This window comes from Oryzias latipes, chromosome 17, assembly GCF_002234675.1.
Source record: "Oryzias latipes chromosome 17, ASM223467v1".
NCBI lineage: Eukaryota > Metazoa > Chordata > Actinopteri > Beloniformes > Adrianichthyidae > Oryzias > Oryzias latipes.
The window spans coordinates 10,047,224-10,067,892 of record NC_019875.2 but is presented as its reverse complement, the minus strand read 5'-3'; the positions used below and the strand labels follow the sequence as shown (position 1 = coordinate 10,067,892).

The window sequence follows — 20,669 nt, the reverse complement described above, 5'->3', positions numbered from 1 at the left end:
TATAAGTTTTGATACATACTACTAATAAAGACTCATCAGTGTAAGTTTTTATCCTTAAGAAATTTAAATAAACCATTTCGAATTTTCTTGTAAATACCAACATTTTGTTTAGATTTATTCATTTTTCTTCCATTTGCATTTCTATTGAAAAAAGTGACGACAAAGTTTAAGTAAGTTTAATACCCTCGAGTCTCCCTTATACTAGCTGATCACAAGGTTACCTACAGAAAATGTCCATGTCAATAAATAATCGAAACGACTTCCTACTTAATGAGCTTGAGCCGATTGAAGTGAAATAATTTTTCAACAGGTATTTTATTCTGAAGGCTCTTTCAATTCCGGTTTTCCAACACAGCGCATGTTCCGTTTCCATAACAACGAGCAACAACGGACAGGGAAATGGTTTATAGTAAGTTGTTCAAAGGGGGGAAAAAAGCTAAATTCTTAAATAATAAATCTTTTTATTTTATTTTAACATATTTCCGTGTTTTGATGTAGTTTCCAATGGAAGCAGATATGTGTTTTTTATGTTTAATTATAGCTTTTTATGGTTTCTTTATTAACAATAGCATGTTGGTGCGAGGGTTAAATTATAAACATCGAAAGTTAGGCCAGTTTTCTTTTAATATTTGCATTTTACCTTAAATAACGAGAAATATTCTTAACAATTAGCTTGTCCTTAATATGTAACAGTTATTAATAAAATGTCTACGTTATTCTTAACTATTGATCCGTTTTTATATTTATTTATTTATTTATTTATTTATTTATTTATTTATTTATTTATTTATTTATTTATTTATTTATTTATTTATTTATTTATGACTTTTATTAATTATCTTACATTTTGAATTAGGTGAATAAGTCATTCAGCAAAGTTTATAGATACAACTCTTTGAATTCTTCTTTTTTAACAAAACCTTTCAAATATGATAATAATAATTAAAATCCATTAAAAATCCCACTGTGTGATTTCTCAAACCCTTTTTTACATTTTTGTCTCACAACTGAAGTGATGAACTGACAGACCTCTCTCTTAAACAGTGACTATTATTTTGAAAAGTCAGATCCTCACACTGTATACATCTCTCTCTCTCTCTCTCTCTCTCTCTCTCTCTCTCTCTATATATATATATATTTACACACACATTTGGCAGTCGTGGTGCCACAGTTGGGCGGGCGACCTCCAATCGGTTAGGTTCGATTCCCACGTAGCCCGCCCATATGTTGAAGTGGCTGGAAGGTTGGCGCCAGTGTTGGACAGCTGAGTGTGTTCGCCCATCAGTGTGTGAATAGGACTGTTACTGTAAAGCAGTTTGGGACTTTGAGGAAGATAGAAAAGCGCTACACAAGTATGCCATTTACATGAAATCTAAATCTACTTTTACATAACTTAAACATAAATACATTTAACTGCTTCTACTCACAGATAAATACTATAGAAATTGCATTATTTACCTCATCAAGAGTGAAATATGAACATCTACTGGACAATAATTACATTGCATGATGCATTTGACAGTTCAATATTCATTAAAACTAATAAAAATATGACAACCTCAGATTTATTTTGTTCTCTCACAAGCATACTAACCCATCAATGTTTTTCTAATAGTTCTGACAGTTCATGTCTTGGTCAATAAATCAGGAATTCCAACATAAAGTTCTTTAGGTTAAATAAGAGCCGAGGATCAGAACATCAGCAGATAAGTGGAAGGGCTGCAGAGTTCAAATTTCTGCTGTCGTTTTTTTTTTTTTTTTGTGCTTCCAGTTACGGAGGACCTGATCCGCCGGAGGGCTGAGCACAATGACAGTGAGCTCTTCTCGCTGGAGGAGCTGTCTCTGCACCAGCTGGACATCGAGAAGATCGAACACATCGACAGGTGGTGCTCAAAGCTGGTGATCCTCTACCTGCAGAACAACCTCATCCCCAGGATTGGTGAGCAACTGATGTTGTATGGTTACCCCAGCAACAGATCAGTGTTTCAGCAGAAGCAGAGAAGAAGTTTCATGTTAGTTTGGAAAAGATTCTGAAAGCCTTTTCTGTGGATCTTCATGGTTTCAGTGTTGTCTTTGCAGAAAATCTGGGTCACCTGAAGAGACTGCAGTATCTGAATCTGGCTCTGAACAACATTGAAGTGATCGAAAATCTAGAAGGTCATCAAACATAACTGATATCTGTCTGTGTTTGCCTTTTTAGTATTTGCACCTCTGACCACAAGAGATTTTATAGAGACTTCATAAATATTTATCATTTAAGAAATATTTACTTTTTTATGAGAGGTTTGTGTAGTTAAATGAAAGAAGGAGTTGTTTGCCAACGGGTTTGTCAGGAGTTCAACTCCCGTGTGAAATGTCTGTGTAGCTTTAAGCAAGGCACTTAAATGGTAAATTTTCTAAAGAAATATGGATTATTCTGGATAAATACGTTAGGAAATGTTATGTAATAAGTGAAAAAAGGTAGTTAAATACATTTAAATCAAGTTTATTGATCTAAAGTCTCATTCCGATCCTCTTTTGATCTATTGTAAAAGCGTTCCCAGTGGTCTTTTAATTATGATTCTGCCATTTTTAGTCAACATCATCATGTTTACAGGCTTAGTTTACAGTCCATTACTGTACAAATCCAACCTAAAATTAGCGGTGTTATAAAAAATGGCGAGCAATATCAGAGCTTTCCAGCCGTACAGCTCAGAGCCAATTGCAAACTTAGATGAGGATCTAGTCGTCTAAAAGTGGATGCATCAGAATGGAGCAGAGCAGGGAGCTTGTGGGCCTCCAAGCATATTTCCTTTTTCTTTTTCCAACAGCATTTTTTGTCTGCTCCTAATTCCCATCAATTTGAATAAAGACATACTCCGAAGAGCAATTTTGAACTTAATTTTCTTTATACATGTCCTCCATCATCAGAAAAATGCCCCAAGAAGATGTTAAAACAGCTAAAAGTGATTCTCATTGGAGTGGTTCTTCAAAGGTGTTGCATTGAGACGCTGTATTTCAGCCTAAATCTTGGAGCCAGCACAGACAAACTGCTTTCTGCCTCCAGGCTGTGAGAGTCTACAGAAGTTGGACCTGATGGTGAACTTTGTGGGCCACCTGAGCAGCGTGGACTCTCTGCGGCACAACATCCACCTCAGAGACCTCTGCCTGATGGGGAACCCCTGCAGCCGGTTTGAGGGCTACAGGCAGTACGTCGTGGCTGCTCTGCCGCAGCTCCAGGTGAGCCCTGCATCTGAGGGAGAAACTCCAGCAGTGCTCAGGAACATGCTGGGAGGCTTTGTTCTGGACCCAAAGACTTTAGGAAGAACACAACACATGAAACTATCATGGTCTTTGGTGGATTTTTAGGACATTTGATGTGTTGTTGTTGTGGTCCCGAGGGAGTTTATTTTTCTATTGGCAGATGCACACAAAAGAAGGCAGGAGACGGAGGTACAAAAATTAAAATGATTTTATTACAAAACATTAAAACCAATTAAAAATGGACCCGTTAAAAGACATACACAACAAATTCAGTATGCTGAGGACCAGAAGACTTAAGGGAGGTGGAGGCTCCCAGAGAACAAAGATAAAATTTCACCCCACTCACGTGATGCAGACCACACACACACTGTGAAACCTTCACCCAAGGACACGTCACTCCAAACTGGGGGGATAGCCTCCACCTAGAATTCTGGGCTGGCACCTGAGTCCTCAGCACTGAGGGAGGGGGGAAACAAAGGTGGATCACACAATAAAATCCAGTTAAAACACAGGTCTAAAAGAATTGTGTAAAAATGCTAAAAACAAAATAAAAGAAACTCTCGTGAGAGTAAGTCCGCCCGTAGGGTGCTGCTCAATGAACGGAGCGCGGCCGAGCTTTTATTCTCGTTGGTGGAGGATTCAGGCGTGACGCCCCGTTAGTCCTCCGTTGCTCAGGCTCAAAGGCAGCTGAGGAGCAGCCGGGCCCGGCAGAACCCTGGTCAGGAGTCTACAGGGATTCTGATCACGAGCGGTGACAGTTCCTTAAAATAATTCTAAAATTCAATATATAAAAAGCAGCAGCTGTTCAGCAGGTGGGAGCGTCAGAAAGTCCCCGGCGCTGCAAGAACAACAAACATTACCAAAATAAAACAAAAAAAGAACAGCTTAAAGGCAAGCGCAGGACTTGACCCTCGCCGGCTTACCAGACAGACTGTTCGTCACCTGGGAGGCGCGCTCGATTGCAGAGGCTGTATTTTGCTCAATCTGTGCCTGCAGGTCTCATCCGGAGCTGAAAGAGTGTGTTAATATGAGGCAGCGAACAAACTCTTGTCCTTAGCCTACCACCGCTACTTTACCTGTGAGGCTAGCCGGAGGTGTGAAAACAGGAAGTGGGCGGTTCCAATGGCCAAATGCTGCCCCTGGCCGAGTGAAGGCTTCTTTGCCCTTTATAGCGCCCCATGAGGCCACTGCTAGTAATCCTCTGCCCTACAGCACCTGAGCCAATTAATCCTGCCACAATCCTCCCCCACAAAATGCATCGTCGACCCGACGATGATTCAAAGTAAACTACAGCCATGGTCTAAAAGCAACAGCAGATGATATGCTTACTGAGGAGGAGCTTTGCTCCTCCCCTACGGCCCGAGGAAGCCGGTGAGGGTTGGAGTGCTGTCCAGCAGTGGGCCGTGACGTCCGGCGCACTGGCACGCTACTCCTATCCCGGTCAGCTTGTAAAGTGACTCCGGAAGCACAGGGTACAGCAGCTGCCGCGGAATCAGCCTCAGAGAAGACTGGTGCCACCTGTCCAAAATGCAGTTCAGGTTGGTTGTCCTCTACCGCCTCACTAGTGCGGTCCTCCCTTAGAACAAACCAGTCCCCGTTCTCTATTGGGTCCTCTTGGGAGAAAGAACTTTGTGGGGGTTGGCTCGGAGGGCAACCAGCCAACTCTTTGTCTGGTCCTCGCCTGACCACGGCCTTCAGTAAGGACCGATGGACTTGTCGGGGTGTACAGGGTTCATCCCTGGGGGAAATGGTGTACACTGAGCCCCCCTCTCTGGGTGCCTTTAATACTCTGTGCACCCTGTGATCCCACAAATCCCTGATTTTCTGTCGTCCTCTAAACCCCAGGTCACGCACTAAGACCAACTGCCCCTCACTCAAAGGAGGGTCCCTTACCCCCTCATCATGACCTCTCTTCCTGCGATCAGCAGCTGCAAGCAGCTTCTCTCTGGTACCCTCAAAAGCCAGTTTTAGCCGAGCTTTGTGTTCCTGGACCCACTCCTGCACAGTGCCCTCCACTGGCTCTTGCACTCTTCCTAACAGGAAGTCAACTGGAAGCCTTGGCTCCTGTCCAAACATCAGAAAAAATGGTGACTCACCCGTTGAATGATGGGTAGTCGTGTTATAAGAATACAAGAGCTGCGGCAGGCACACGTTCCAGTCCCGCTTCCGGGACACTGGTAGAGTTCTGAGAAGGTCGTGGAGGGTTCTGTTGAAGCGTTCACACTGACCATTACCCTCTGGGTGGTAAGGTGTGGTGCGAGACTTCTCTACTGCATAGAGGTCACAGAGTTGTTGAATGAGGGCGCTCTCAAAGCTCCGACCTTGATCGGAATGTATCCGAGCTGGAACGCCAAATTTTGAAAACCATTCTGTGACCAAGACCTGGGCCACTGTTGCAGCACGCTGATCCCGAGTCGCAACCGCCATGGTGTATTTACTGAAGATATCAGTAATGACAAGAACATTCTCTATGCCACTGGTAGTTGGCTCCAGCACCGAAAAATCCATAGCCAAAATCTCATTGGGCTTGGAGGCCAGCAAATGACCCATGGGGGCGCGGGCTGCGGGACGAGTGACTTTAGCTACTTGGCAGCGCTCACACTGACTGCACCACTCTGCCACCTCAGCTGACATACCAGGCCAATAACAGCGCTGCCGTAGCAGGTCAAGGGTCCTGTCTACACCCTGATGACCATGCTGCTGATGGACTGCCGTCAACACTTCCTCCCTGATCGAGCCAGGAAGCAGGATTTGCAACACTGCCTCCCCACCATCATCTCGAAAGACCCTTCTGTACAGAACCCCACCTTGCTCAACCAGCCGGTTCCACTGTCGAAGCAATGCCAGCGTGGGTGAGGACAACTGCCTACGCTCCTCTGGGCTTGGGCGAGTCTGACGTTCCCAGAAAGGCAGAAACTCCTTTAGAACAGGATCAGCCCCTTGAAGTGAAGCCATGTCAGAGGGGCTGTGATGGGGCAGGGCAACCATGGTGGCTTGGGTTGTACCGACAGTCTCCGTCTGTTGCACCTGCTGCAACGACATGGGCAAGCAGCTACCCGGAAGAACATCTCTCCAGGCCTGCATGTCTGGAAAGTGCTGCCTTGACAGAGCATCTGCATTTCTGTTGCTGCGGCCCGAGCGGTACCTTATCTCCAGGTCAAACGCTGCCAGCTGCGCTGCCCACCGTTGCTCCATGGCACCAAGCTTGGCGGTGGACAGATAGCTGAGGGGGTTGTTGTCAGTGTACACAATACACTTCTGTCCCAAAAGGTACTCCCTGAATTTCTCAGCTACTGCCCATTTTAGTGCCAAAAATTCCAATCTCATGGAGCTATAATTGACTGGGTTCCTCTCGGTAGGCCGCAAGCCTCGACTAGCGTAGGCTATTGGCCGCACCTTACCCTCTTGTTCTTGGGAAAGAACAGCTCCAAGGCCTCCGTTGCTAGCATCGACCTCTAAGATGAAAGGGCGGGAGAAGTCTGCATACGCCAGGACTGGTGTTGTAGTCAGCTTAGCCTTTAAAGCCTCAAAGCTGCGCTGGCATTCCTCCGTCCAGTGGTTAGTTAAACCACGTGCAGACTTTTTTCTGACCTTGTTTCCCTCCAGCTCTGCCACTAACCGGTGCAGCGGTGCAGCCAACTTGGCAAATCCCTCCACAAAACGTCTATAATAGCTGGCAAAGCCAATAAACGATCGCAGCTGGAACACTGTAGTAGGGGGCTCCCAATTAGCCACCGCTTCCACCTTGCCAGGGTCTGTAGAGACTCCCTGGTCCGAAATCACATGACCCAGATAATGCACCTGGTGCTGAAAAAAGGCACATTTGGCGAGCTTAACCTTAAGCCCTTCGAGCTGCAGTCTCTCAAGTACCAGCTCTAATCGCTCCAGATGCTGCTCGATTGTCGAAGAAAAGACAATGATGTCATCCAGGTACAAAAGCAAGGACTGACCTTGTTGCTCGCCAAACATTCGCTGCATCAGCCTTTGAAAGGTGCTGGGGGCGTTGCAAAGGCCAAAGGGCATGCGGTTCCACTCAAAAAGGCCAAATGGTGTGCAGAACGCGGTCTTAGGACGATCTGCCTCTGCCACCGCCACCTGATGGTAACCGCTGGCTAAGTCCAGAGTGGAGAACCAACGAGCTCCGGACAAGGCATCCAAGGATTCCTCTATTCGAGGAAGTGGAAAAGCATCTTTCCTAGTCCTGCTATTCAACTGCCTGTAATCCACGCAAAGCCGGAGACCACCATCTTTTTTGCGGATCAAAACGATTGGGGACGCAAAGGGGCTGCTGCTCTCACGAATCACCTGAGACTGGAGTAAATTGTTAATATGCTCCTTAGCCGCCACATAATCCGATGGGGGAATGCGCCTATAGCGCTGCCGGACTGGAGCATCATCCACCAAGGGAATCTCATGAGTGATTAGGCTTGTGCAACCCAGGTCCCCCTCATGCAGTGAGAAGACAGTTAAATACTTCCCTAGGAGGGCCCGGACTTTCTCCTGCTCTCCCGCCGAAAGTGCAGAGAGGTCTACTGACTCCAGCTGAGCCAGAGGCAGGGTGGATGCTGCATGAGCAGCCACCACAGCGGCTTCCGATTGTACCTCAGTCACTTCCTTGGGTAAACTTACCACTCCAGCTGGAGCCACCGTACCCACCAGGGTACGTGGGTGGAGTCTCACAGCGGTGGACCCCACATTGATGATTGGGATGTAGGCTGTCCCCCTTTCCACCCTTACGAGTGATGGAGTTGCTAAAAGGCCGGCAGGGAGGCCTGAGCTACATGGCTCAAACAACACCGCTGAACCAGCACACTGCTCGGAACAAGTGGCAGCAACGATAGCCAGGACACCACCAGAAATCCAACGAGCCTTTCGACCACGTGTCCTTACATTAAACATGCTGGGGGTTACCGTAGCTTGAGCTTGCTGGCACTGTTTCAGGGCCCCAAAAATTACATCTGGGGCTGTGGACACCTCAGATTGTCCAAACAGGGCACTGCCATACTGGGCAAAGAGCTCTTGGTAACAGCGCTGGATGATGTTCATCCCCAAAACGCCCGGCGCCTGTAAAGGTCCTCCACCGGGAATATCTTTAACTACTAGTACACCACATTGTGGCAATAACTTGCCACAAAGTCCCACTTCCAACTCCAAGTAGCCAAGATATGGTATAGCCAGCCCGTTAGCTGCCCTCAATTGTAGCCACTGGCAGGAGCGAAGTCGCTCTGGTCCCCATGGCTCAAAATTCTGCTTGAAGAAACTTTCCGTGATGGTGGATACCATGGACCCAGTATCCACTAAACACGAAATGGAACGACCCCCCATGCACACCTGTAAATGAGGACAAGATGCCAGAAGTCCATCAAACTCCCCCTTGGAGCCAGCGGCTGCCCCCTCCGAGCTGTGGCTCAACAACTCGGTGGGCATTAGTTTTCCGATGGTGATGGGGTGTTATTATTTCTCTGGCGGGACCTTTGGGTAGGCGAGACTGGGCGGGCCGAAGGAGCCACCCGAACGCCATCACAATCCTGGGCAAAATGCCCAGGCTGCTGACACCTTCTGCAAATAATGGGACCACGACGAGGGGGATGACTGGCCTGGCTAGGATTCTGCAGGCGTAGCAGGTCCTGAGACATCTGGAGGATCTGCTCTTGTTGGAGCCTTAACATCTCCTTTATCTCCGATAGTTCGGACACCGGAGGGACTGATTGGGAACTACCCCCAACGCCACACTGGAACCCAGGGACAGAGGGGACGGAGTAACTACGACTCCGTACGCCTCCAGGGAGACCCTCCCGCTCCCACTGCATTGCCTCACCCCTAACCTCCAGCAACGTAGCGGTGGGCTGTCGGCGCACAAACTGTTTTAATTCACGGCGTAGGGCACAGTCAAAAACTTGTTCCACAAATTGATCCCGCAATAAAATCTCTGCATTTGGAACACCACTAGGTGCAGCTCCCTTAACGGAGGCCATTAGGCTCATTAAAGCCAGGGAGTATTCATGCAGTGTCTCACCTTCCTGCTGCCGACGAGAAAAAAATGCCTCCTGCAAGGCAACATAAGAGTCAGTGCATCCGTATAATTCCTGCAGCACTGCAATGACCCTAGCCGGGTCCTCCCTGTCGGAACCAGGGCGATATTTAATTTCGTCGCGGGCCTCTCCCTCCAGGTGATCGAATAAAAAGAACGCCTGATCGGCTACACCTAAATGGCGGGTCCTCATGCAAGCCTGCACCTCCTCAAGCCACTCCGTAAGCCCAATACCAGTCCGTCCCCTAAACATGGGACATTTTCTGTCTCTAGGGACATACAACAGTCTCTCAACCACGGGAGGATTGGTCGAAGGCCCAGCCAAAGTGGCAGGTGCTGCACCAGGGCCAGAAGCTGCTGCTTGTTGCTGCCGCAGCCTCTCATTTTCAGCTTGCAGCCGTGAAACCAGGTCTGTCAAATCCTGGACCTGTCCTTCCATTACTTAAACCTGGAGGTCCCAAAAAAAACAAAGTCCACTTTCCAAGGTTATTAGGATGCCAAGTTACCTTGCACAAATCACCTTCCTCACTTCCAAGCGGAACCAGCTGCTGCTTCTTTAAAATTAAAAAATAAATAATTAAAAACAGAACAAAAAAAACAGTCTGCGTGTGACCAAACACAACCACAGAATAATGTAAAAACCACACGTCTCTGCCAAGTGTGCGATCCTGCCGACAACGCCAATTGTGGTCCCGAGGGAGTTTATTTTTCTATTGGCAGATGCACACAAAAGAAGGCAGGAGACGGAGGTACAAAAATTAAAATGATTTTATTACAAAACATTAAAACCAATTAAAAATGGACCCGTTAAAAGACATACACAACAAATTCAGTATGCTGAGGACCAGAAGACTTAAGGGAGGTGGAGGCTCCCAGAGAACAAAGATAAAATTTCACCCCACTCACGTGATGCAGACCACACACACACTGTGAAACCTTCACCCAAGGACACGTCACTCCAAACTGGGGGGATAGCCTCCACCTAGAATTCTGGGCTGGCACCTGAGTCCTCAGCACTGAGGGAGGGGGGAAACAAAGGTGGATCACACAATAAAATCCAGTTAAAACACAGGTCTAAAAGAATTGTGTAAAAATGCTAAAAACAAAATAAAAGAAACTCTCGTGAGAGTAAGTCCGCCCGTAGGGTGCTGCTCAATGAACGGAGCGCGGCCGAGCTTTTATTCTCGTTGGTGGAGGATTCAGGCGTGACGCCCCGTTAGTCCTCCGTTGCTCAGGCTCAAAGGCAGCTGAGGAGCAGCCGGGCCCGGCAGAACCCTGGTCAGGAGTCTACAGGGATTCTGATCACGAGCGGTGACAGTTCCTTAAAATAATTCTAAAATTCAATATATAAAAAGCAGCAGCTGTTCAGCAGGTGGGAGCGTCAGAAAGTCCCCGGCGCTGCAAGAACAACAAACATTACCAAAATAAAACAAAAAAAGAACAGCTTAAAGGCAAGCGCAGGACTTGACCCTCGCCGGCTTACCAGACAGACTGTTCGTCACCTGGGAGGCGCGCTCGATTGCAGAGGCTGTATTTTGCTCAATCTGTGCCTGCAGGTCTCATCCGGAGCTGAAAGAGTGTGTTAATATGAGGCAGCGAACAAACTCTTGTCCTTAGCCTACCACCGCTACTTTACCTGTGAGGCTAGCCGGAGGTGTGAAAACAGGAAGTGGGCGGTTCCAATGGCCAAATGCTGCCCCTGGCCGAGTGAAGGCTTCTTTGCCCTTTATAGCGCCCCATGAGGCCACTGCTAGTAATCCTCTGCCCTACAGCACCTGAGCCAATTAATCCTGCCACAATCCTCCCCCACAAAATGCATCGTCGACCCGACGATGATTCAAAGTAAACTACAGCCATGGTCTAAAAGCAACAGCAGATGATATGCTTACTGAGGAGGAGCTTTGCTCCTCCCCTACGGCCCGAGGAAGCCGGTGAGGGTTGGAGTGCTGTCCAGCAGTGGGCCGTGACGTCCGGCGCACTGGCACGCTACTCCTATCCCGGTCAGCTTGTAAAGTGACTCCGGAAGCACAGGGTACAGCAGCTGCCGCGGAATCAGCCTCAGAGAAGACTGGTGCCACCTGTCCAAAATGCAGTTCAGGTTGGTTGTCCTCTACCGCCTCACTAGTGCGGTCCTCCCTTAGAACAAACCAGTCCCCGTTCTCTATTGGGTCCTCTTGGGAGAAAGAACTTTGTGGGGGTTGGCTCGGAGGGCAACCAGCCAACTCTTTGTCTGGTCCTCGCCTGACCACGGCCTTCAGTAAGGACCGATGGACTTGTCGGGGTGTACAGGGTTCATCCCTGGGGGAAATGGTGTACACTGAGCCCCCCTCTCTGGGTGCCTTTAATACTCTGTGCACCCTGTGATCCCACAAATCCCTGATTTTCTGTCGTCCTCTAAACCCCAGGTCACGCACTAAGACCAACTGCCCCTCACTCAAAGGAGGGTCCCTTACCCCCTCATCATGACCTCTCTTCCTGCGATCAGCAGCTGCAAGCAGCTTCTCTCTGGTACCCTCAAAAGCCAGTTTTAGCCGAGCTTTGTGTTCCTGGACCCACTCCTGCACAGTGCCCTCCACTGGCTCTTGCACTCTTCCTAACAGGAAGTCAACTGGAAGCCTTGGCTCCTGTCCAAACATCAGAAAAAATGGTGACTCACCCGTTGAATGATGGGTAGTCGTGTTATAAGAATACAAGAGCTGCGGCAGGCACACGTTCCAGTCCCGCTTCCGGGACACTGGTAGAGTTCTGAGAAGGTCGTGGAGGGTTCTGTTGAAGCGTTCACACTGACCATTACCCTCTGGGTGGTAAGGTGTGGTGCGAGACTTCTCTACTGCATAGAGGTCACAGAGTTGTTGAATGAGGGCGCTCTCAAAGCTCCGACCTTGATCGGAATGTATCCGAGCTGGAACGCCAAATTTTGAAAACCATTCTGTGACCAAGACCTGGGCCACTGTTGCAGCACGCTGATCCCGAGTCGCAACCGCCATGGTGTATTTACTGAAGATATCAGTAATGACAAGAACATTCTCTATGCCACTGGTAGTTGGCTCCAGCACCGAAAAATCCATAGCCAAAATCTCATTGGGCTTGGAGGCCAGCAAATGACCCATGGGGGCGCGGGCTGCGGGACGAGTGACTTTAGCTACTTGGCAGCGCTCACACTGACTGCACCACTCTGCCACCTCAGCTGACATACCAGGCCAATAACAGCGCTGCCGTAGCAGGTCAAGGGTCCTGTCTACACCCTGATGACCATGCTGCTGATGGACTGCCGTCAACACTTCCTCCCTGATCGAGCCAGGAAGCAGGATTTGCAACACTGCCTCCCCACCATCATCTCGAAAGACCCTTCTGTACAGAACCCCACCTTGCTCAACCAGCCGGTTCCACTGTCGAAGCAATGCCAGCGTGGGTGAGGACAACTGCCTACGCTCCTCTGGGCTTGGGCGAGTCTGACGTTCCCAGAAAGGCAGAAACTCCTTTAGAACAGGATCAGCCCCTTGAAGTGAAGCCATGTCAGAGGGGCTGTGATGGGGCAGGGCAACCATGGTGGCTTGGGTTGTACCGACAGTCTCCGTCTGTTGCACCTGCTGCAACGACATGGGCAAGCAGCTACCCGGAAGAACATCTCTCCAGGCCTGCATGTCTGGAAAGTGCTGCCTTGACAGAGCATCTGCATTTCTGTTGCTGCGGCCCGAGCGGTACCTTATCTCCAGGTCAAACGCTGCCAGCTGCGCTGCCCACCGTTGCTCCATGGCACCAAGCTTGGCGGTGGACAGATAGCTGAGGGGGTTGTTGTCAGTGTACACAATACACTTCTGTCCCAAAAGGTACTCCCTGAATTTCTCAGCTACTGCCCATTTTAGTGCCAAAAATTCCAATCTCATGGAGCTATAATTGACTGGGTTCCTCTCGGTAGGCCGCAAGCCTCGACTAGCGTAGGCTATTGGCCGCACCTTACCCTCTTGTTCTTGGGAAAGAACAGCTCCAAGGCCTCCGTTGCTAGCATCGACCTCTAAGATGAAAGGGCGGGAGAAGTCTGCATACGCCAGGACTGGTGTTGTAGTCAGCTTAGCCTTTAAAGCCTCAAAGCTGCGCTGGCATTCCTCCGTCCAGTGGTTAGTTAAACCACGTGCAGACTTTTTTCTGACCTTGTTTCCCTCCAGCTCTGCCACTAACCGGTGCAGCGGTGCAGCCAACTTGGCAAATCCCTCCACAAAACGTCTATAATAGCTGGCAAAGCCAATAAACGATCGCAGCTGGAACACTGTAGTAGGGGGCTCCCAATTAGCCACCGCTTCCACCTTGCCAGGGTCTGTAGAGACTCCCTGGTCCGAAATCACATGACCCAGATAATGCACCTGGTGCTGAAAAAAGGCACATTTGGCGAGCTTAACCTTAAGCCCTTCGAGCTGCAGTCTCTCAAGTACCAGCTCTAATCGCTCCAGATGCTGCTCGATTGTCGAAGAAAAGACAATGATGTCATCCAGGTACAAAAGCAAGGACTGACCTTGTTGCTCGCCAAACATTCGCTGCATCAGCCTTTGAAAGGTGCTGGGGGCGTTGCAAAGGCCAAAGGGCATGCGGTTCCACTCAAAAAGGCCAAATGGTGTGCAGAACGCGGTCTTAGGACGATCTGCCTCTGCCACCGCCACCTGATGGTAACCGCTGGCTAAGTCCAGAGTGGAGAACCAACGAGCTCCGGACAAGGCATCCAAGGATTCCTCTATTCGAGGAAGTGGAAAAGCATCTTTCCTAGTCCTGCTATTCAACTGCCTGTAATCCACGCAAAGCCGGAGACCACCATCTTTTTTGCGGATCAAAACGATTGGGGACGCAAAGGGGCTGCTGCTCTCACGAATCACCTGAGACTGGAGTAAATTGTTAATATGCTCCTTAGCCGCCACATAATCCGATGGGGGAATGCGCCTATAGCGCTGCCGGACTGGAGCATCATCCACCAAGGGAATCTCATGAGTGATTAGGCTTGTGCAACCCAGGTCCCCCTCATGCAGTGAGAAGACAGTTAAATACTTCCCTAGGAGGGCCCGGACTTTCTCCTGCTCTCCCGCCGAAAGTGCAGAGAGGTCTACTGACTCCAGCTGAGCCAGAGGCAGGGTGGATGCTGCATGAGCAGCCACCACAGCGGCTTCCGATTGTACCTCAGTCACTTCCTTGGGTAAACTTACCACTCCAGCTGGAGCCACCGTACCCACCAGGGTACGTGGGTGGAGTCTCACAGCGGTGGACCCCACATTGATGATTGGGATGTAGGCTGTCCCCCTTTCCACCCTTACGAGTGATGGAGTTGCTAAAAGGCCGGCAGGGAGGCCTGAGCTACATGGCTCAAACAACACCGCTGAACCAGCACACTGCTCGGAACAAGTGGCAGCAACGATAGCCAGGACACCACCAGAAATCCAACGAGCCTTTCGACCACGTGTCCTTACATTAAACATGCTGGGGGTTACCGTAGCTTGAGCTTGCTGGCACTGTTTCAGGGCCCCAAAAATTACATCTGGGGCTGTGGACACCTCAGATTGTCCAAACAGGGCACTGCCATACTGGGCAAAGAGCTCTTGGTAACAGCGCTGGATGATGTTCATCCCCAAAACGCCCGGCGCCTGTAAAGGTCCTCCACCGGGAATATCTTTAACTACTAGTACACCACATTGTGGCAATAACTTGCCACAAAGTCCCACTTCCAACTCCAAGTAGCCAAGATATGGTATAGCCAGCCCGTTAGCTGCCCTCAATTGTAGCCACTGGCAGGAGCGAAGTCGCTCTGGTCCCCATGGCTCAAAATTCTGCTTGAAGAAACTTTCCGTGATGGTGGATACCATGGACCCAGTATCCACTAAACACGAAATGGAACGACCCCCCATGCACACCTGTAAATGAGGACAAGATGCCAGAAGTCCATCAAACTCCCCCTTGGAGCCAGCGGCTGCCCCCTCCGAGCTGTGGCTCAACAACTCGGTGGGCATTAGTTTTCCGATGGTGATGGGGTGTTATTATTTCTCTGGCGGGACCTTTGGGTAGGCGAGACTGGGCGGGCCGAAGGAGCCACCCGAACGCCATCACAATCCTGGGCAAAATGCCCAGGCTGCTGACACCTTCTGCAAATAATGGGACCACGACGAGGGGGACGACTGGCCTGGCTAGGATTCTGCAGGCGTAGCAGGTCCTGAGACATCTGGAGGATCTGCTCTTGTTGGAGCCTTAACATCTCCTTTATCTCCGATAGTTCGGACACCGGAGGGACTGATTGGGAACTACCCCCAACGCCACACTGGAACCCAGGGACAGAGGGGACGGAGTAACTACGACTCCGTACGCCTCCAGGGAGACCCTCCCGCTCCCACTGCATTGCCTCACCCCTAACCTCCAGCAACGTAGCGGTGGGCTGTCGGCGCACAAACTGTTTTAATTCACAGCGTAGGGCACAGTCAAAAACTTGTTCCACAAATTGATCCCGCAATAAAATCTCTGCATTTGGAACACCACTAGGTGCAGCTCCCTTAACGGAGGCCATTAGGCTCATTAAAGCCAGGGAGTATTCATGCAGTGTCTCACCTTCCTGCTGCCGACGAGAAAAAAATGCCTCCTGCAAGGCAACATAAGAGTCAGTGCATCCGTATAATTCCTGCAGCACTGCAATGACCCTAGCCGGGTCCTCCCTGTCGGAACCAGGGCGATATTTAATTTCGTCGCGGGCCTCTCCCTCCAGGTGATCGAATAAAAAGAACGCCTGATCGGCTACACCTAAATGGCGGGTCCTCATGCAAGCCTGCACCTCCTCAAGCCACTCCGTAAGCCCAATACCAGTCCGTCCCCTAAACATGGGACATTTTCTGTCTCTAGGGACATACAACAGTCTCTCAACCACGGGAGGATTGGTCGAAGGCCCAGCCAAAGTGGCAGGTGCTGCACCAGGGCCAGAAGCTGCTGCTTGTTGCTGCCGCAGCCTCTCATTTTCAGCTTGCAGCCGTGAAACCAGGTCTGTCAAATCCTGGACCTGTCCTTCCATTACTTAAACCTGGAGGTCCCAAAAAAAACAAAGTCCACTTTCCAAGGTTATTAGGATGCCAAGTTACCTTGCACAAATCACCTTCCTCACTTCCAAGCGGAACCAGCTGCTGCTTCTTTAAAATTAAAAAATAAATAATTAAAAACAGAACAAAAAAAACAGTCTGCGTGTGACCAAACACAACCACAGAATAATGTAAAAACCACACGTCTCTGCCAAGTGTGCGATCCTGCCGACAACGCCAATTGTGGTCCCGAGGGAGTTTATTTTTCTATTGGCAGATGCACACAAAAGAAGGCAGGAGACGGAGGTACAAAAATTAAAATGATTTTATTACAAAACATTAAAACCAATTAAAAATGGACCCGTTAAAAGACATACACAACAAATTCAGTATGCTGAGGACCAGAAGACTTAAGGGAGGTGGAGGCTCCCAGAGAACAAAGATAAAATTTCACCCCACTCACGTGATGCAGACCACACACACACTGTGAAACCTTCACCCAAGGACACGTCACTCCAAACTGGGGGGATAGCCTCCACCTAGAATTCTGGGCTGGCACCTGAGTCCTCAGCACTGAGGGAGGGGGGAAACAAAGGTGGATCACACAATAAAATCCAGTTAAAACACAGGTCTAAAAGAATTGTGTAAAAATGCTAAAAACAAAATAAAAGAAACTCTCGTGAGAGTAAGTCCGCCCGTAGGGTGCTGCTCAATGAACGGAGCGCGGCCGAGCTTTTATTCTCGTTGGTGGAGGATTCAGGCGTGACGCCCCGTTAGTCCTCCGTTGCTCAGGCTCAAAGGCAGCTGAGGAGCAGCCGGGCCCGGCAGAACCCTGGTCAGGAGTCTACAGGGATTCTGATCACGAGCGGTGACAGTTCCTTAAAATAATTCTAAAATTCAATATATAAAAAGCAGCAGCTGTTCAGCAGGTGGGAGCGTCAGAAAGTCCCCGGCGCTGCAAGAACAACAAACATTACCAAAATAAAACAAAAAAAGAACAGCTTAAAGGCAAGCGCAGGACTTGACCCTCGCCGGCTTACCAGACAGACTGTTCGTCACCTGGGAGGCGCGCTCGATTGCAGAGGCTGTATTTTGCTCAATCTGTGCCTGCAGGTCTCATCCGGAGCTGAAAGAGTGTGTTAATATGAGGCAGCGAACAAACTCTTGTCCTTAGCCTACCACCGCTACTTTACCTGTGAGGCTAGCCGGAGGTGTGAAAACAGGAAGTGGGCGGTTCCAATGGCCAAATGCTGCCCCTGGCCGAGTGAAGGCTTCTTTGCCCTTTATAGCGCCCCATGAGGCCACTGCTAGTAATCCTCTGCCCTACAGCACCTGAGACAATTAATCCTGCCACATTGTCTTTTCATTTTTATGACCAAAAATGTTCAAACATTGTTGTGAAAAAACGAATTTCCCCCTCCTGACTGTCCTGCAGCGTCTCTGTCTGACGTCAACCTCCGCTGCTTTTCTGTGATCTCAGTGTCTGGACGGCACAGAGATCAGCCGGTCGGAGCGGATTCAAGCCTCGCACAGTCTGACGGAGGTGAGGAGGCGCATCCAGGAGGAGGAGAAGGAATACCTGAAGAGGAGGGCTGAGCAGAAGGAGGCCGAGAGGAGCAAAGGGGGGGAGGAGAGCGGCGGCTTGGACGGCAGCTGGTCCACTGATATCAGCACGGCGTGAGTCCAAAGCTGACGTAGGAAAATTCAACGAGTGAAGCTCCCTGACATGCTGTTCACAAAGCCTCTCTCTAAAATCAAGAAACTCCTTGTTGAGATGCTCTTCATGTAGCTTCTTGTAAAGTCATAGAGCTCCTCAAGAAATTCTTTGTGAAGCCCACTTTGAAACTTCATGAAGCTTCATGATTTTATTGGATTTTATGTTAAGCACTTTGGTTGCCTCTGCTTTTATAAGTGCTATACAAATACTAAGTGGATTTATGTGTGACCTCATGGCTTCCAAAGAGTAAAGAACACATCGTTCATGTCTTTCGTGACATTTTCTAAGCTCCTGAGCAAACGTCTCACCAAACAAACCAGATTCAATGTGCTGACGAAATAACTTTTGGCTATCTTCAAAATGGAATCATGTGACTTCACGAGGAGTGGATATATGTGTAAGCGCTAAATCTGCAGACTCCCTGAAACTTGTTTGAAAGAACTGAATATTGATAATAAAACCAAGCTTTCCCTGATCATTCAATCTGCTGAGGACACTTTTAATGACATGCAGGGTGTTCTGTTTGCAGGGTAGATTCTCTGGAGGAGAAGGACCAAGATCTGCAGGAGAAGCTGAGGAGCTCAGAAGCAGCCATGGAGAGGCAGGAGCAAGAGTTTTGGCAGAAGCCATGTGCCTTCACACCCGAGTGCCGCCTGGAGGTTCACCGCCACCTGCAGAGGAAGAGGAAGGCCAAAGAAAAGTAAGCACTCTCAAAAAAGTAAAAGGAGTTTTTTCTTTATTTTGTAAATTAGAGTTTGATCATTTTGGCTGCATTTTTCATATTGAGCGTCTGACCTGATCTACACAGCTTTAACAGACTTCATTCAACCACATGTTATTAAATGAATCATCAGGTTTATTTGTGACTCATAGACAAACAAGAATTACTAGAGAAACAACCACATTTTACATTTTTGTCTCTTTTACATCCTACATCCTTTTCTGATATTTTTTCACCATCTAAACATCTTGGTAATTTTTTTCATACAAGGTTCATTCATTCATTCATTCATTCATTCATTCATTCATTCATTCATTCATTCATTCATTCATTCATCTTCTTCCGTTTTGTCCCTTCCTTGGTCACGGGGCTGCTGGAGCCTATCCTGGCCACTCATGGGTGAAGGCAGGAGACATCCTGGACAGGTCGCCAGTCTGTCGCAGCGACACAAATCACATTTACACCCTAGGGACCAATTAACCAATTAACCCATGAAGCATGTTTTATTAAGACATATATAATATATGAGAGGTGCTACACAAAAATGTCTTGACTTTTTAAATTAATTAAATTAAATTAACCTAATTACAAGTGATAAAGCGTAAATATGTGCAGATATTCTTCTTAAAGCACTTAATAAACTCAATTGTCAGATAAATATAAATCTCAAGGGAATTTCAAGGCAAGAAGAAAATTCAGTGGAGCTTCTGTTCACAGGAAGATGTTTGACAGAAGCTCACGAAACACAAAAACGGCCACACTGGTCAGTTTGAGCCTGTAGGTGTCGCTGTAACAGCAGTTTTCACACTCAGACTTTCACCTATCTTCTGACTCTAAATAAAAGCATTCTTGGCACAGTGTAGGTAGAGGAGGCTCAAATAAAATAATTGACAATTTCAGTTTACATAAATCCTGAAGAAACGTTGCTTAAGAGTTTTTAAGAAGCAGCAGAATTGCTGTGTGGGAGCAAAAGATGAGAATTATGAAATCCTTTTTGTAGAAATGTAATGCATTCTCAGTACAGGTTGCATTTTTTAAGTTATTAACTATTATTTTGCAGAAGTATCTTTATTTGATTTGTGAACAAAAACTAGAGAATGAATCAAAATTTGAATGCGTTTTCTTTAAAAAGAATAGAAACTGAAAAACACAAACTTTATACGTACCAGTCTAGCTTCCCTTAATAAAGACACATTTTCTTTATTAAACAGGTTTGGTTGAATCAGTGAATCAATCGATTCGGTTATTTGGTAGTTTTTCTGTATGTTCGTTCAAAACAAAATCCTTTAAAAAAAACTCAAAAAGGAATAATTGGTCATTTTAACCAGTGGGACATTTTTTTTAAAACCCAATCAGATGACAATAGTATTTTTGGTGCTTTTAACACGTTTTTATGGCGTTTTCTCATGATTGAGGACATGTATAACGAACATTAAGATCAAAATTGTATTTCTGAATATTTCTTTATTCAAAGCGTTGGGAATCAGGAGCAGAGAAAAAAAATGCTTAAGGCTTGCAAAAGAGCTTATTTGTGACGTAGAAAATACGCTGGGTGGGCCACAAGCCCCCTGCTCTGCGCTCTCAGCAACATTAAGGGGAGCGGGGCTGCTCCATGCCAATGGCCATGCCCACATTCTAGAGGTACATTTTTGATGAACTCATGCTGCTCTGCAGAAACTATGTCCTAAAAATGACAGGCTTTTTTATTTAAGCTAAAAACAGTTTAATCATAATCAAAAGACCAATGGGAACGCTTTCAAAATGGATCACAAGCGGATCAGAGTGGGACTTTTAAAACAATGACAGTTTTTTAAATGTTGTTCATTTATGGCTCTTGATTTTTGCATCTATATTTTTAGTTTTAAACATTCATTATGTGGTCACTGCTCAAAGTCTTTTGTGTGTGAAAAGACCCAGGAAACA

General features: G+C 47.8%; 1 protein-coding gene and 1 long non-coding RNA gene across 6 annotated transcripts in view; one reads left to right on the top strand and one right to left on the bottom strand.

The window, feature by feature from the left end:
• The first annotated feature begins 341 nt into the window (after positions 1 to 341).
• The window catches only part of lrrc6 (leucine rich repeat containing 6), a 49,434-nt gene continuing 29,106 nt past the window's right edge, over positions 342 to 20,669 (top strand). For all 3 annotated transcript variants that reach the window (XR_002875163.1, XM_023965680.1, XM_023965679.1), the window contains exons 1-6: positions 342 to 409; positions 1,772 to 1,939; positions 2,080 to 2,157; positions 3,047 to 3,219; positions 17,789 to 17,985; positions 18,555 to 18,725. Coding sequence is in view for 2 of the 3 variants with exons in the window: in XM_023965680.1 (XP_023821448.1) it covers positions 400 to 409; positions 1,772 to 1,939; positions 2,080 to 2,157; positions 3,047 to 3,219; positions 17,789 to 17,985; positions 18,555 to 18,725 (797 nt within the window). In the remaining variant the exon portion in view is untranslated. The remainder of the gene's footprint in view (positions 410 to 1,771; positions 1,940 to 2,079; positions 2,158 to 3,046; positions 3,220 to 17,788; positions 17,986 to 18,554; positions 18,726 to 20,669) is intronic.
• Positions 10,025 to 17,661, bottom strand: LOC110016814. 3 transcript variants are annotated; one of them, XR_002875173.1, is made up of 5 exons: positions 17,502 to 17,661; positions 17,349 to 17,434; positions 16,772 to 17,263; positions 16,372 to 16,419; positions 10,025 to 10,290 (listed from the first exon to the last, which is right to left on the bottom strand). It is a non-coding gene; the product is annotated as an uncharacterized LOC110016814 (long non-coding RNA). The 3 variants fall into 3 exon arrangements; XR_002875172.1 differs by having other exon boundaries at positions 17,349 to 17,661; XR_002875174.1 differs by lacking the exon at positions 16,372 to 16,419 and having other exon boundaries at positions 17,349 to 17,660.